This window comes from Mastomys coucha, unplaced genomic scaffold (assembly GCF_008632895.1).
Source record: "Mastomys coucha isolate ucsf_1 unplaced genomic scaffold, UCSF_Mcou_1 pScaffold16, whole genome shotgun sequence".
In the NCBI taxonomy this organism is placed as follows: domain Eukaryota; kingdom Metazoa; phylum Chordata; class Mammalia; order Rodentia; family Muridae; genus Mastomys; species Mastomys coucha.
In genome coordinates this window covers 53,712,926-53,729,077 of record NW_022196898.1, presented here as the reverse complement: position 1 = coordinate 53,729,077, position 16,152 = coordinate 53,712,926, and the positions used below count along the sequence as shown (strand labels likewise).

The 16,152-nt window shown below is 49.5% G+C and overlaps 1 protein-coding gene across 3 annotated transcripts; it reads right to left on the bottom strand.

The window, feature by feature from the left end:
- Positions 1-123: 123 nt before the first annotated feature.
- Inka2 (inka box actin regulator 2) lies at positions 124-15,161 on the bottom strand. Of its 3 annotated transcripts, none has more exons than XM_031375088.1 (2): positions 14,979-15,161; positions 124-3,387 (listed from the first exon to the last, which is right to left on the bottom strand). In XM_031375088.1, the coding sequence occupies exons 1-2, from the start codon at positions 15,033-15,035 to the stop codon at positions 2,545-2,547; spliced, it is 900 nt and encodes a 299-aa protein (XP_031230948.1). In that variant the 5' UTR covers positions 15,036-15,161; the 3' UTR covers positions 124-2,544. The 3 variants fall into 3 exon arrangements, with proteins under 3 accessions (XP_031230948.1, XP_031230946.1, XP_031230949.1); XM_031375086.1 differs by lacking the exon at positions 14,979-15,161 and adding an exon at positions 14,303-14,447; XM_031375089.1 differs by lacking the exon at positions 14,979-15,161 and adding an exon at positions 14,113-14,141.
- Between the last annotated feature and the right edge of the window lie 991 nt (positions 15,162-16,152).

The window sequence follows — 16,152 nt, the reverse complement described above, 5'->3', positions numbered from 1 at the left end:
TAAGCTTTCATCAGCCAAGCATGACCTAGTGGTTGGAACATGATATCAGCCCTTTTGAGACCAGAGCAAAATTCCTCCAGTGGGTAATGAGCATGCCACTTGTCAATCATGAAGAGACATGAATAATCTCAGAAGACAAATGTTATTCTTGATCTGGCTGTGGAACAAATATAGACAGTTTGCCAGGTAGCATGAACAGAAGATTAGAAGTCAATTACAAACTGATTCCATCCCAGCTTTGTCCTGTGTGACCTTGAAAGAGTTAACTTCTCTGAGCCTATTCAGGTAAAATGAGCAACCATTTCCTGGGTGTAGCAAAAAAAAAATAAGAAGAAGAAAAATAAAAGCAAATGTGCCTGATACCTGTGGATTATCTTAGAAGCCCAAATTACTTCCTAATTGATTTGTATTGGTCCCTTGACTCTGTTCTAGCCAGGTGGTGGTTAATGCATTTCTTTGTGTGCCTTGGTAGCCGTGGAGGCCAGCAACGGGTTCCTTTCCTATCGCTGGGTTCTCACCTTCTATTACAGTGCCCAGACAATCGAGGAGTCGTGTTAGTTGATTTAAATGATGTTAGCTATGACTAGTCCACAAGACAAGTGAGTTGCCCATAGTTGGTGAGGAGGTGAGCTGGCTTCCTATACCATCCCAGTCCGGATCCTCTTGAATCATCTGTCGAGCATGCCACCCTTCAGGAGTCAGGGTGTGGGGTTTCTACATGTTCCTCCTTCACATACATCACAGCAGCCATCAGAGGCAGCTACCGTTATCTCCCTTCACCAGAGACAGAAGTTCAATGGAGACAGGATGGACAAGGACCGGCTTGACCAGAAAGAGTGAACCCAGCTGACAAACACCAGGCCTGAGGCCCACGGATTTGAGCTGGGAACTGCTTTCCTTTCTGAGCAGCCTGATGGGGACAACGTGCATGGCAGGACCCTTTGACCCTATTGATTAATCGTTCTGAAAGAGATAGGCACATTGTCTAGCAAAAAGCTACAGATTTTTTTTTAAATCCCCATTTTTAATAAAAAAGACCATCTATCATTTAACTGCCTGGGAACTTGCAGGTGACCCTTCCCACTGTTACTGCTGCCTCCCCTTCCCCACTGCCTAAGCTCTCCCTTCCTCCTCTCAGTCCCCTGGGAGTCTAGACTGCAGGCAGAAGAGCTTCTCTTGTTATTTTTCTTCTCCAATTTGCTCTTAATGCTCTGGGGGCAGCAGGCGGCTTGCCTCTAATTGCGGTTGTCACACCCCATCAAGCTGAGCAGGGTCTGCGGGAGGGGGGGCGAAGGAGGAGCTAAGGCACCCTCTGGGGTAGCTGGGCTTGAACAGGGGCCTACTTTGTTCTCTCCTGGCTAAGGGGTGGCGGCTGAGATGGATTCTCTATGGACCCAGGCTTGCATGTCTGCTCACTATAGAAAGTGCCTGGCATTAACCCGACCCTGCAGGTCCCCTTGTTGACTTCCAGGGTGATGAGGATAGATGTGTCCAGTTCGCTGAATGACCATGAGATGTAGACTAAGAATTTTTCTAAATGTATGGGTATTACTGCTGGTTTCACCCCAACCATCTGCTGCCCTGCAGGAGCATTAAAGGCAGGCAATAGGGGTGAGGATGGGCTCTCACTGCTGGACCAGGCCGTGTGTGACTCTAGGGTCCATTGATAACCATGAGATTGGCCTGACCTGTTTTGCCTCTGGGCAGCCGAGTGTGTTCTCAGAGATTGCTGCTTTATGGGATATTATGCTGGCTGGGCATGTCTACTTGCACTCATGAGACAGCACCTGGGTAAAGGCACATTGCTTCTCTTCTGTACTTTGGAGATCTGGGAGCATCTCAGGTTTCCTCACCCCCGCCACCCCCCCACACAACACACACATAACACACACACATGCACACATACCTCTGCTTGTTCTGGGTCCCCAACACCTAGCTATGGGCTGAAATCTTGGTCCTAGTAAGGGCTATGAATTTTCCTCTTTCTGGTACTCCATTCTGGGATATCAACCCTTTAAAAAAAAAAAAAAAAATACAAAAAAAAAAAAAGCAAAAACTTTTGCTTGCCTGTAGCAGTGCCTTGTCGGGGAAGCAGACCATTAAAATAGTTGGGGGGTTCCTGAGACAGGTCTTTATTGGGAGCTCTTCTGGGAAACCTGAGGGCTCAATGCCTCCTTCCATATAGAATGTTCAAATGAGGTCTTGGAAAGGTTATGGACGGATGTCATAGGCTTGTTGGACTCCTCTCCTGCCGCTCCCAATTACTGTCACATCCAGCCTCAAAGAACAACAACAACAACAACACACACACACACAACAACACACACGCACATATCCTCTCCAGGGCCTCAGCTCAGCCTAGCCTGTGACAGCCTCTCTCCACTGTTCTACTGAGGCCTGACTTAAGAACTCTGCTCTCTTTCTTTCTGAGGATGGGAACTTGCATCTGGCCTGAAGACCATGGCATCTGCCCTCCCTCTCCCCCAGGGCCCTCACGAGTCTGCATTTTAGGTTCAGTAAGCGTCTCTCTCTCTCTCTCTGGAATCAGACCCAAACAGCTGTGTTAATGTCAAAGCCCCTACAGGAGGGTTCTAAGGCCTTGGGACTGCTTGTGGCAGGGGTTTCAATATGTCTGGGCTCTCCTGTGCTTGAGAAAGGGAACCGTCCTGAGCCCTTAGAAAGGCTCCTCTTCTTGACTTTCTTCGAGCGTCCTGCTCGCGACTCAGAGACCATTGGAGTCATCCAGCCCGGCTTCTCCTTGAGCAGCCGGTCTCTATCAGGCCGCACGCTACGCAAGAACTTCCTAAAAATGTTTGCAGTAAGGGCAAACTTACGACCCAGATCTCTGGACTGGCCTTTTTCTCCTTTGGGTTCAATGGATCCCCCAGTCTCGCCCTTCTCCCCGCCCTTTTCCAGTTCTGGTAAATCTAGCCAGTTGCCCACCAGGTCTGCGAAAACATTGTCCCCCAACACCAGAGGCTGCCGATTTCTGCCCCGTGACATCAACGTGGAGGTCCAGTCATCTGGCTCCACCCACTCTGTCCCCTGTTGGGTACAGCTCTGGTGCTCAGGCAGTTGGGTCTTGGGAAGGACAGTCAGCTCCTTCCCACAGACACTCCTACGGCATGGAAACTTGGGGCTGCTGTCAAAAGATGGCTGGCTGGAGGAGGGCCAGGCAGCAGGCCCAGCAGAACACCCTCTACCCTGCCAGGGAGGGCACTCAGGCTGTTCCTGTGAGCTCTCTGGGCAGCTGAAGGTAGGCGTGCCTCCAGAGATGTCCAGCTGTTCCAATGCTGTCTGCACTTGTAGGAGCTTCAGTTCTTGAAGTGCACCCATCATGCAGTTCATCTGATCCTGTAAGCCATCCCCCACCTCCTTCATGGACATCTGCAAGGAGAGAAAACACAGGGCCAGTGAGCACTGGGACTGCAGGGGGTGGAGTTACTCCTCACAGCCTTGAACCTCAGCCTGTAACCTCTGAACATACACTTTCAGGGTCTTTCAAGTCAGCCATTGGAACTTCACCTATACAGTCTGCTGCAGGGTGGTCTGTGTCAGGATAGGAGAAATCGGAACACTGCTATGGCTAGATAAGAAAATGAACCTTAATAGCCATGAACTAACTGAGACGGGCACTGTCCTACTAAAGTTATTCAGATGTTCCACCGCTTGTTAAATCCATAGTACACTGAAACAATCATTTTTAAGTTGAAAATGCATTCTTTATATATATAAGCTATCAAACATCACAGCTTAGTCCAAACTGTGTCAAAGTGCTCAAAACTTATATCAGCCTACAGAGGGAGCACGCATCCAATACATATCCCATTGCATTGCATAAAAAGTATTGATTTCATTACTGCATTGCACTGCGTGCACATACATACACACACACACATACAGAGAGAGAGAGAGACAGACAGACAGACAGACAGACAGACAGACAGACAGACAGAGACAGAGAGACAGAGACAGAGACAGAAAAAAAAAACCAGAATAGACAACCAGCTATGGTGGCTCACACTTATATTCCCAGCACTAGATTTGAAGTACAGCATATAGAAGTTGAGGCAGAAGAGTTACTTTGAGATTCAGGACAGCCTTGGACATGTAGTAAGTTCCAAACAAGCCTGAGCCCATAGAGTGAGACTCTATTTCAAACAAACAAACAAACAAATGAGCAAACATACAGTAAAATATAGAGTGACTTTATGGGTATGCCTTGTCTAAAAATCATTAAGTTGGGGACTGGTATTTTATGTGTTTAGTTGGTTAGTTGGCTGGTGTGTGTGTGTGTGTGTGTGTGTGTGTGTGTGTGTGTGTGTGTGTGTGTGTGTGTAGATAAGGAAACTGAGGCCCATAAGGGATTAGACAGTAAAAGGTAAAGCTGAGTTCAGTCTAAGGCTGTACAAAGTGGTAGCAGCACACCCAGAGAGATGGTTGGAGGTTAAGGGCACTGGCTTTTCTTCCCAAGGACCCAGACTCAATTCCCAGCACCCACATGGTAGCTCACAACTACATGTAACTCCAGTTCCTGGGGATCTGCCACCATCCTCTGGCTTCCTCAGTCCATAGCTCTATACCCATAGCAAATACCCATGCACATACAATTTAAAAAAAAAAAAAAACAAAAAACAAAACAAAACAAAAACTCTTTTTTTTTCCCAGAATGACAGTAGCCACTCTTGTCCATTCTGTGACATTGCTCCCTGATGGATAATGGTGGCAATAAACATTTGAGAGTATTTACTATGTGCTGCACAGACTAAGCACCTCACCTCCTTCACTCTCTATAAACCCTGGAAGGTTGCTATTCTCACTCCAGCAAGTGAGTAAGCTGTAGCAGGAGGGAAGTAAGGGACGTGACACCACACAGCTCAAAGAGCCAGGACTTCAGCCCAGGTCTGTCTCAACTAGCAACCATTGCTTGCAGATGGCTAGGCAACAGGGCCAGACTTGAAGGCTACTGTGTCCTCTATGAGACGATAGAGAGGGGAGGGGAAAGGGGCACTGGAGAGAAAGCATAGGCCTGGGGCTGCTTCTAACTGTTCCTCACATATGACTGGTCAGGAGGGAGAGACCAGGGAACTCCTTTGTGCCAGAAGCCCCTGCCCAACCCTGCCCAAACTCCCCACCCCCAGCAAGCACCTGTTCCCTCACGCTTGGCTCCAGCATTCTTCCTGTCTTCTCTGCCTCGCTGGCTCTGTCTTGCCAGAAGCAGGGATTCCGGGGTCAGTTCCCCTAACCTCATGTCCTAGGTACCATCTGGAAGGGGCTGAGGGGCTGACTTGACTTGGGTGAGGGCCCCACTTGGAGAGGAGAGGCTGCTTCTGATAACATTCACTAAGTTCCTAGCCCCTGTGCCCAAGCTGCCTTAGGCCTGCCAGCTCCCTCCCCACATCCCGATCAAATTACTCACAGTGAGCCTCTGTGAGGGAACCATCTGTTTTTTAAGCCCCCCAGAGACCCACGGGATCATCTTACCTCCCAGGCTTGTCTTAATGCCCAGAGCTAAGTCCAAGGCATGGTGGGGTGGGGGACACAGAAGCACTGCTGAGTGGCCTGTCACTTTGGCCCTCTCTGGCTTCTATGTTAAATCTCCTGCCAACCCTGGCCTGCTAGAGAGAGATCTGCCCAAGCTCCCTTGAGCCAGCAGCACTAAAGGTCAGTGGAGGACTGTCAGCCCCCGAGGGCCGGGGAGGCCTTTTCTGAGCTGCAGAGCTTGCCCTTGCTTTGTGCATTCTCCTGAGACAGGGAGAGAAGTGACACAGGCTAACAGCCCTGGGATTTGCTGGGGGCGCATATGAGCTATTTAGAGTGGCAGAAGACACAGAACCCATGGAGTAGCTGTGCCCGTCATCGATGGTCCTTGTCCTGACCCCTTCTTTCACACATGTATTTAACGATGTATTTACACCAGCTGCTGCTGGTATAGCCCAGACTCTAGGATGCAACCCTGGCTCAGGTCCTTCCTTTGAAATTGCACTTCCCTCTACTTGCCCTATCGATCCCCACTCTCCAGTCTGTTCTATCACTCAGAATCTCTATCCATTCAGTGTGTTCCTGTCTTCCTGCACTGGGTTGGAGTCCTCTTTCCTGAGCTATCCTGCTTCTTTCCTTCCATGCTGGGAAATGCTACAGAAGCTTCCTCCAGACTTCCATTCAGGCCCATGAGTGCCTGGCCGCTCCTCCGCACCCGACTGTCTCCATCCCATCACCTCACACGGTGGCTCTCTGCTGTTGAAACTCAATTATTATGAGTCTCTAAACTGCTGTGATCTCCAGTCAAGACCCATGATGGACATTGTAATTCTTGGAATTTGAACCCATGTCCCATACATGTCTCCAATGTGTTCCTGTCAGGATATCCTCTTAGATCCTTGAGGTACATGCCCTCCAGAGTCCTAATTCCGTATGGACCCATCCATGTCTTAACCATCCATGGTATAAATGCTCAGTCGCTCATGAAATATTTACTGAGTAGCTACTGTTTAAAAGTAGAGACTGGAGGGGCTAGTGAGATGGCTCAGCGGGTAAGGGCACTGACTGCTCTTCCGAAGGTCCTGAGTTCGGATCCCAGCAATCACATGGTGGCTCACAACCACCCATAATGAGATCTGACGCCCTCTTCTGGTGTGTCTGAAGACAGCTACAGTGAATTACGCCGGAGCAGGGCCCACAGAGGTCCTGAGTTCAATTCCCAGCAGCCACATACATGATGGCTCACGGCCATCTGTACAGCTACAGTGTACTCATACACATAAAATAAATAAAATAAATCTTTAAAAAAAAGTAGAGACTGAGATCTGCACATCACTGTATCACCCCAGAACCCACCTGAAACGTTGCACGACACTCATAAACCATATTTGGGATTACTGACTCCCCTCTCCCACATCATCTCTATAGACTGTTTGCTACCTGAAGTCTCTTATTAAGCAGGGAGAGAGAGAGAGCCAGGGCCATTTACCAAGGTTTCAACTCACCAAGCAACAAGGAATCTAAGCTGGCAGACTTTCATCCAGAAGGAAGAACACAGTCAGACCAGAGGTAGTGGGAGGAATGAAATGACCCCATTCAGTCTCCTCCAGGGTGGAAAAATCCATAAGAAATAAGGCTGACATTTTGTTCAGTTTTCCAGTGGGAATGAATGTGTGTGGGAATGCAAAAATCCAGGGTTGTCCACAAGACAGGGGCTCCTTTTTAAGGAAACAAGGGCTAAAATTGTATCCATATTGAAAATATTCTGTTTTGGTTCAGACCTTGAGGTCTAGAAACAAAAGGAACAGGGTTCAAATCTCAGGTCTGTCATGTAGTAGCTGTATTTTAATTTTTCTATGGGGGTATTATTGTTTATTAATTTGTTCTGCTTTCTTCAGAGTCTTGCTATGCAGCCCAGCTTGGGTTCAGATTCACAATTCTCCTGTCTCAGCCTTCCAAGGATGGACATTATAGGATGAGCTACCACACCCAGCTGTTTCTCCATTGGCCTCAAAATCACTGGGGAAGATCTTGAAGATCTCATCCACCTGCTTCCCCCCTCCCAAGTGCTGGGATTATAGGCACACCTCCATGCCCAGTTTTACGCTGAGCTGGGAATCAAACCCAAGACTTTGTAGTAGGCAGGCACTTGAACAACTGAAGTTCATTGCCAGCTCAATTTCTCCATTCCTTAGAATAGGGATAGTAGTCTCGGCCTCAATAGCTACTGTGCAGATTAGATGAGGTAGTAGTTTCCTACACGGCCCAAAGAAAGCATCAAGTGCAGGCTGGCTGTTAAGACTTCCGGTATGCTTTCAAAATATTCCATCCATGGTGAATCTTCACAGAGTGATGAGGGGATTCCATGTATCACAAATGATCTGACCAAAGAGGACACTTCTTTCGTCCAGCTCCTTATTCCCCAACCCTGCTTTACTCAGGCAGAGGAAGGGAGGAAGGGAGGAAGGGGAAGCTCCAGCTTCCTCCTGACCACTCACTGACTTCCGGGAGCCCAGCCTCAGGCAGAGGACAAACTGACACTAAAGGAAAGGCAGCTATGAGAGGGATGAAACGAAGGAAGCCGTGGGAAGCTGGGAGAGCCAGGGAGGGTGCAAACAGTAGCATCCTCTGGGCCATGTGTGTGAGGGGAGCCAAGAGGACAGCCTTTCCCACCAACCCCAAGGGGATGATGTCATCCATGGACAAAGAGCCAGAGGCTGTGCTGCTCTCTTCACTCAGGGCGTGGGACCATCTGGGATCCCAGGGCTTCTCTTGTCTTAGGACCAAAGGGGGGAGGATGGGAGCAGTGTGGAGTGGGAGCAAAGGAACAGGGTTAGCTTCAACAGCCAGAAATAAATAGCTCTGAGTACCAATCTCCATGCTACAGGCCTCTTAGTATCTTAGAGCCACAAGGGTCAAGTCATTCCCTACTTGCTCTTGGGAGTCAACTGGTGACATCTTAAGAAGATCTGATTGGTTCTCATCTGAGTAGACAGGGATCCAACAGCCCTGCCTCCTCTGCAGCTCTAGACAAAGTCCTTATACATATCCCAATGGAATCTCTTTGAACAAGGCCTCAAGGGTCTCCTCACCCACACCTTTGCCCTCATATCACCCCCGGTTCATTGTTTACCTCCTTCCTAGGGTTCATATTCTTATCTATACATTTTCTGCATATCAAATTTTAGTCTCTCTAGCTACAATATACTCTAGTCTTCCTGGTATGGTCAAGAGTCCCATGTTGTAGTCTGGGAACCCTGGTAAACTTGACACTTGTCATTGGCAACATTCACCTGTGTTCTTTAGGTCTTTGGGAAGATTTCACCTGTGTTCTTTAGGTTGTAAACTTGTGTAATGTCAACCCTCCTGTGTCAGGTATGTAACCTTTTCCCTGCATAGTTGAGCTCCACTATTGCTCTGGGTGGCTGGCCAGGCAGGAGAAAGAAGCCCTACTTGATGGATTAAGAAGTTAGGGGTTCCCTCAGATCATCTTTTCTAAAGCCACTGTTACCCAAACATTCTTTTCCAAACCTTTACTGCATTCGCTGTATCTTCAAATTATTTAAATTCCTATTTAATGTTTTACTGAAATCTACTAATATTGTTAAAAATCAATGTGTCTATAAAGGAATATGCATGAGAAGTGTAACACAAGCCATCAACAGGTGGGAGCTGTAAGAATACATGTACCATGACTCCTGTCCTAAGACTTGTTAGTAGGAGAACTGGGATCCACTTCAGAGTCTTGCTATGCAGTCCGTCTGATCCCCTTCCTGTAGACCAGCTGGAGTGCTATGGGAAGCCAGGCCAGTCAATAGGAGGTGGAAGAAGGAGTTACCATCAGATGAGGAAGAAGCGTGGAGAAACCATTGTCCGAGTGCCTCCAAGCCCCAGTTCTGTTCCTTCCTATGCAGGGCTCCTAAGAGGGAAACACAACTGCCTGCCATTGGGCAGTAGATCCCTCCATTTTGAGTCCTGGAGCAGGAAGGGGTTCTGGGGTCAGCCATCTTTGGACGGACCCTTCCATCAGCACTGGCTTGGCCCTTTGTGGTGTGGGAGGAGAGGAGTTAGAAGGAGATGCCAACATCCTCGGCTCCCTTCCCAAGTCCTGCCTTGGGCCCCTGACTGATCCTGCAGCTGTGCCCTCCTTCCATCCATCTCACGCCCTCTCAGAGCTCAGCCGGAATCCTTTGACACAGGCTCAGCTTTGCCCATGGACTTGGCAGTGTGCCCTGCCTCCCTTCCCCACCCCATTACTCACAAAATCCCCACCACAGTTCCTTTCAACCCATGGGGAAGCTAGGAGGAGGCTCTGGGCCGGAAATGGGGAAAGACCCACTTTTGCCAAGTGACCCATTCTCCAGCTCAGTGAATAGGGACCTTCTTGACTCTTGGCTAGAACTTTCAACAGGAAGGTAACACGGAAACTCTGCCAAGAGCTGCTGCAGGGAGGAGGGTAAAGACAGGAGGAAGTGAAGGGTGAGAAATGATGAGCCTACTTTCCCAAGTGAACCATCTCCTGGGGATCACATGGTCAGGCAAGAAGAAGATGGCAGAGAGGCCCAATATTGCCTGCTCTGAAAATCTGGCCTCTCAGCCTTAGCCAGCTGTCTTTCCTCTGACAGCATTAGCCCATCTCTCCTGCAGTCAGCTAAGGAGCCTGAAGAAGTTCTCTGCTTCTCTCGTTCCTAGTTCAGATGTCATGCCCTCTTTTCTGACCTCTTCTAAATCATGTTCCTTTCTCATTTGCTTCTTCCCCTCTCATACCACATCCTAAGTCTCAGGATATAAACCTCTGATCATGCTGCTGTCTGGTGCACAGAGGAAAATGTCAGTCTTTAGCAGGACACTCCAGGCTATTCCACCCACTATTTCTCTACATATAGTCTGTGGTCCAGTAAACTCAAGAAGTTGGTCTTCAGACACCCACATGACTTCAGCCTCCACTTCATCTGGCTATGTTTCATTGTGGGCCTACCTTTGTTCGAGTCCTCACTGATCCCCAAGGTCTCATGTGTGTGCTGTCTCACTGCAACAGAACACTTGCATCACATAGCTGGATGTTGATGCTCCTTTCTCAGTGTGCTGAACCACACCCCTTATAGAGCATAAACTCCTCATCTTTGTTCATCTTTGCACATCCCATTGAACAGGTAGGAAGAGCAGCTCTGTCTATCTAGGTCTGAATCCAACCCTCACCACTTATCATCTCTATGACCTTGGCCAAGCCGTCTAACCTTTTCTAGTCTCTATTTTCTTGTTTTAGAAATGAGAATAAAGCTAGGTGTAGTGGTTCACACCTGTAATCTCAGACACACAGACACACAGAGACACACACAGACACACACACACACAGAGACAATAATAAGAGACAAAGAGAAGACAATAGTAAAAATGCAACTTCTTAGGTTGCTTTAACAGTTGGATGGTATAATGCATTTGGCGTATCTTTTTTTTTTTTTTCTCAGAACTGTAGCTTGAACACAAGATCTCACACATGCTAGGCAAGGGCTCTATGCTGAGTCACGATACAGCCCTGACATTTTCACATCAATATCCACATATGCTTTCTTTTCTACTAAATAGCCATCCCCCTCCCTGAAGACCAAATCTGGGGATGTTTTTCTTTGTCTCTACACACAGTGCTGGGGTCTGGTCAGTGCCTTAAGCCAGTATGAACTCAGTAAACCTGTCTGACTCTTATGCAGACCAGCCTGAGGTGCACCGCATCAAGTTTACCCAAGACTGGGTCTGGTAACACACACCTTAGTCCTGCGTGACCTTGGGAGGCTAAGAGCAGGAGACTTCCGAGTTCAAGACCACGTTTTACTTATGTAGCCATTTACTCTTCACAGTAGCTATATGAAGTAGGTATCTTTAATAATCCATTCTAAGGATGAGAAAAGCCACTAATTTGCCAGAGTCAGACAGGGCCAAGGCTTGGTTCAAGTTGACCCCAAATCCTATGTCCCTACTGACCCCAGACTAACTGGCCTAGCTCTCTTTCTTTCCCCTGGGGAGGGAGAGAGGGTGGGGTTTCACATAGGGAATGAGATGTTTTTGAAGAAGCTTTTCTTTGTTAAAAAAAAAAAAAAAGGCAGGGGGCTGCTTTGCTCAAGACTTGAAAGCTCCAATTATAACTTCTCCACACCCTTCTTTTCTCTTTATTTTGCCTTTGGGCCCCATTCCTTTAGTCATACGCTAGGACACCCTAAACTTGTAGCCACTAGTGACTAAAGAATTGCCTTCTGGGAACCCGAGTTCCTTGTAAGGACTTTTCCCAGTCTATGAGAAAGAAGTCCATTGGTTGCTTCCCCAGGGCTTGTCTAGGACGAACACTTCATAATGTTCTCCTATTATATTTCCCTCCCTCCAGGAAGTCTCCCAGCATAGCTGAACTTCAGGAACTCTGATCCTTCAAACTTTATGCATTCGGTTTGTTCAGAATTGAACTGAACTCACAAGAAGTGTCTGTGAGCATCCTACATCTGTTTCTCCTGTGTGCCTGTGTCTATACATTTGTTGGAAGCCTGAATGGATGCTATGGTTAAGGAACAGCTGGTCCCAAGGCCTGTGTTCAGACAGGCCCCTCTTTGGCAGCTGGAGGGAAAGGGAAGCGCTGGACATCGCAGCCCCCACCCCTACCCCCACTTAAGAAGAGTGTCAGCTGCTGCCACTTTTTCAGCCACATTTCATTCCTGAAACTTGAGCCTCCTCCCCTTCCAGGCAAGAAGACAGGACCAGTGCTCTACCTACTAATTGAGCCAGGGTCTCTGAATTCTCAGCCTCTCTCCTGCATTAATTATTACAATTCGTGCTTTTTTGCTTCAGGAAATTTGGCCATTTGGCTATGTTGTTTTTTAAGTACAACTCTTCTTAGTTGAATTTCAGTGCCAAGGAAGGAAATGGATAAAAGAGGGAACACCAAATGCCCTGGACAAAGACAATCTCACAACCTGTTAAGGTTGCCTTTGCAACAGGTTCCTCCCGTCGGGTCTACAGGACATTCTTGAAGGGAATTCAATAAAATAAGCACATGTAGACCTTAATCAGAATTACATGAGGCATTGCTGGGCAAGAACCAGGAAATAGACAGTCCTTTTGGATGGCACAGAAGATCCTGTCTGGAGTGAACCAACTACAGACAAAAGCATGCATGTAATATATGAACACTTACTCCACCACAGCCTGAGAGTATAAAGAAGCCCAAGGTTCCCTATCCCCGCCACAGCCAAGATCCCTGAATTCAATCCCTACAGTCCGTGGAGGAAGGCAGCTCAAGGGTGGGCCCAGGCTAACAGCACGATGCTTTCCTCTCTGCTCCAATTAGGGATACCAAGGCTCAGAGATTCAGCTTTGCTCCTTAGCCACTGAGGTGAGGTATGGGCGTGAATGAGACACGGATAGCTCTGCCTAGTGCTCTGCTAGGACTCCTCTTCAGCAAGCCGACACTGAGGAGGGAGCAGGGTACCACAGGGTGGGGGGTGAAGAACTTTGCCATCAGAGTGTCATTCTGGGCCCCAGGCCAGGCAGTTGGCTTCCTCTCCAAGACAGTCAAAGGCTGGAGATGCTGAGACAAAAGGCCAAATGAAAGCTGAAGGGAAGTGGGTGACTTTAGACTCTCCTTCTCCCAGGCACAGGGACTCAAGGCCTTGGTGGGGGTTTGCAGATCAAAATCTGGGAGCTCAGCTCAGTGCAGATTTCTTTTCTTTTTAAAAAAATTCTCTTGACATCTGCAGACTGTCTTCTCCCCCCTCCCCTCCCTCACCACCTCCCACCTACAGTGACGTAAAATGCAAATCAGTAAGATTTAGAAAATCCATCCCCATGCCAGGAACACCCACAAACCCTCTATAGATGCTGCTCCTGATGTAGGTGGCATGATCCCAGGTTCCAGGCACAAAGAGGATTCTATTAGATTCTTTTCTCGGCCTGGGCTTTGATCCTCAGCCACTGTCCATAATGATCTTGGTCTTTCCGGTACTTGGCCACGTGAAGTGGGAACATGAGCAGGGGATATTTATGGGCCAAGACCGCCATCCCAAACTAGCATGACATGCATATGAAAAACGATAAGGTACAGGGTACGGTACAGTTCAGAAGAGCAGCAGTGGACACTCAACAAAGGAGTGGTTTGGTGGGCTAGTAACCTAACATATCTGCGTGTCATCACAGAAAGGGCTCAGGAGGAAGGACTAAAGAAGCGAACCATAACTTGAAAAGGCAGTCTCTTGGACCGGACCAGACAAGACTAAGGCCAGCCAGGTCATCTTGGTCAGGGGGCATCAGTGAGAACACCGGCTACTTCTGCTTCCTTTCGCCACCCTACTACCACCAAAGCCTGCCTGTTACACACAGCCCAGCAGGCAGGGTGGGATCTCTGCCGGTAGGACTGGAAAGGTTATCTTAAGAAGCCTGAGCTGGGCACTCTCTGGATCCAGATCTGCTGTCCGGTGCCCGGATAACCTGGCTGAATAGAAGAAAGAAGGAGCAAAGTGAGACAGGAGGGCCTACTGCCATGGGAGATAAAATGAAAGAGACATTGAGAGGTGGAGTGGGTGGGGGAAGAAGCTAAGACAGTCTAGATGAAGAAGGGATGGGCGGAGCTGGGAAAAGATGCACACTACCTACCTATCTGCCTGAATCCTGGTGGTAAAGGAACACTAAAAGAGAGGGAGGAGGGAGAGAGGAGAGAGAAGAGAGAAGAGAAGAGAGAGTGGAGAGAAAGAAATCAGAATTCACCTGGCTTCCCTAACACAGCCTTAACAGTCACTTATTCCTCTTCAGTGATTCTTCCCCCTCCCCAGGCTAGCATACTCACCCTCAGCACCCCGAGGCCCCGCACACTCCCAGCGCACTCCCCAAGCCCAGACCTGACATCTGGCCGAGCCTCCACAACTCCCGCTCTGCGATCTGCCAGGCGGCACCCCTCCTCCCCCGTCATTACAGCTGCCACCCCCCTCCCTGCTGGCAGACAAGCCCGGGCAGACAGCCGGCCAAGCCTGCCCCCGCAGCCGCGCCAGCTCTGCCAAGCCTAGCAGAGCTGGGGGCCCCGGGCGGTGCCAGCTCCCCACGAGCGAGCAGTCCAGCCTGACCTCCTGCCCAGGGCAGGGATCTGTCTGCACGCTGCAGGAACCGGGCACCCGACCACTGGCTCCCAATGTTTGTTCCTGTCATTCCTGCGATTCTGGGCACTTGTGCCTTACTCCGTCCGTGTGCCTGTCCCCTCTGGGTGTGCCCTCCTTTCTCTTCAGTTGTTCTGTCACATTCAACTTGGCTGGGTGCTCTGACTCCCTGTTACTTGTCCATATCTCATCAGAAATCTTTGCCAAAGTTTGTTGCCTCTGAGCGACGGCCCTAGCCTCTACCTACCAGTTGGCATCCTCTCTCCTCTCCTCTCCACGTCCTCCGGTGCACGGAGCGCGGGGGCCCAAGCCAGGTACCTAGGTCTGGGTGGAGCAGTCCTCCCTGTCCCCCGGCTCCTGCTCCTTTCTTACCAGCTCCTGTTTGAGGCGACGTAGATAGCAGTCCATGTCCTTGCTCTCTTTCCTCATTCGCCCATTTGCCGGGCTCGGGCTCACGAGAAAGTAGGGTTCTCAGTGCGCTCCGCGCCCCTATCCGCGCTGAGCTGAGCCTCAGCTCCAGCGTGGGGACTTAGAGCAGCGTCCCCCGCCGCTGCGGCTCTCTGCCCGGGGTAGGGGCGGAGGAAAAGTGTAGCAGCCAATGAGAACTCAGAAGGGGTATCTTCGGCCAATGGGAAGAGTGGTCGAGGGGGGGGGGTGCGCGGGCCGGGGGACCCGAGAAAGTCTGTCACCGGCCTCGCAGACAGCAGCAACTACTGGGGGACCCGCAGAGGTCTTGGTTAGGTTCTGGGTTCTGTGGGGCAGTTGGAACTGCCAAGGCCCCCGGTCAAGCGCATTATCTATTACAAAGGGAGAACGCAGTTTTAGGAATGAGGACTAGGCATAGGGTCTAGGACTAGGCAGGAGGGTCACAGTGTTTAATCTTATCCCCGTTCAGAGAAGAAAGAGCTCTCCTCTGCCTTCCCCGTAAGTCCCGCAGAAGCCTTTTCTTTCTAAAGAGGGTCCTGGAAGCGCGCAGCTCCACTATATCTCCTCCGGGCCCACTCCTCGCTAGCGGAAGCAAGCGCCTTCCGCTAGGTCTCAGCTGGTGTGGCAGTCTGTTGTGTCCAAGGTAGACCTGGTGATACTGAGTAAGAGAGACAAGGTCTCACACCCTCCCATAACTTATATCGTGGGGGAGAAGGAACTATAAGACAACAAGGAAATATGAGGATAATCACTTTAGAGAGCGAGTTTTAATGGAAGATTTAAAGATGGGGGGATGGGAGCTGCTTCAATAGAGTTGGCAGGGATTGGAGAAAACAGGCCTTTCCCTCCCTAGAACTCCCTAATGCTGGCCTTCTTGGATGGGGAGAAGAGGACTTGAAGATGCTTTGAGTGTAGTTGACAGGCATCTCCCTGGTACCCAAGGTGCATCAACTCTTACCCGACCCAAGGGGTGGAGTTGGGGCACAGCGGATGGGATGCCTCTGCAGGCCAGTCCGACTAGATACTTCTAAGCGGGCCTCCTGGCCACTTGCCCGACTTGAGTTACCCTTGGTGAGCAAAAGCCTCGCTATTCGGCCTGCCAGAGTAATTAGGGCAATTT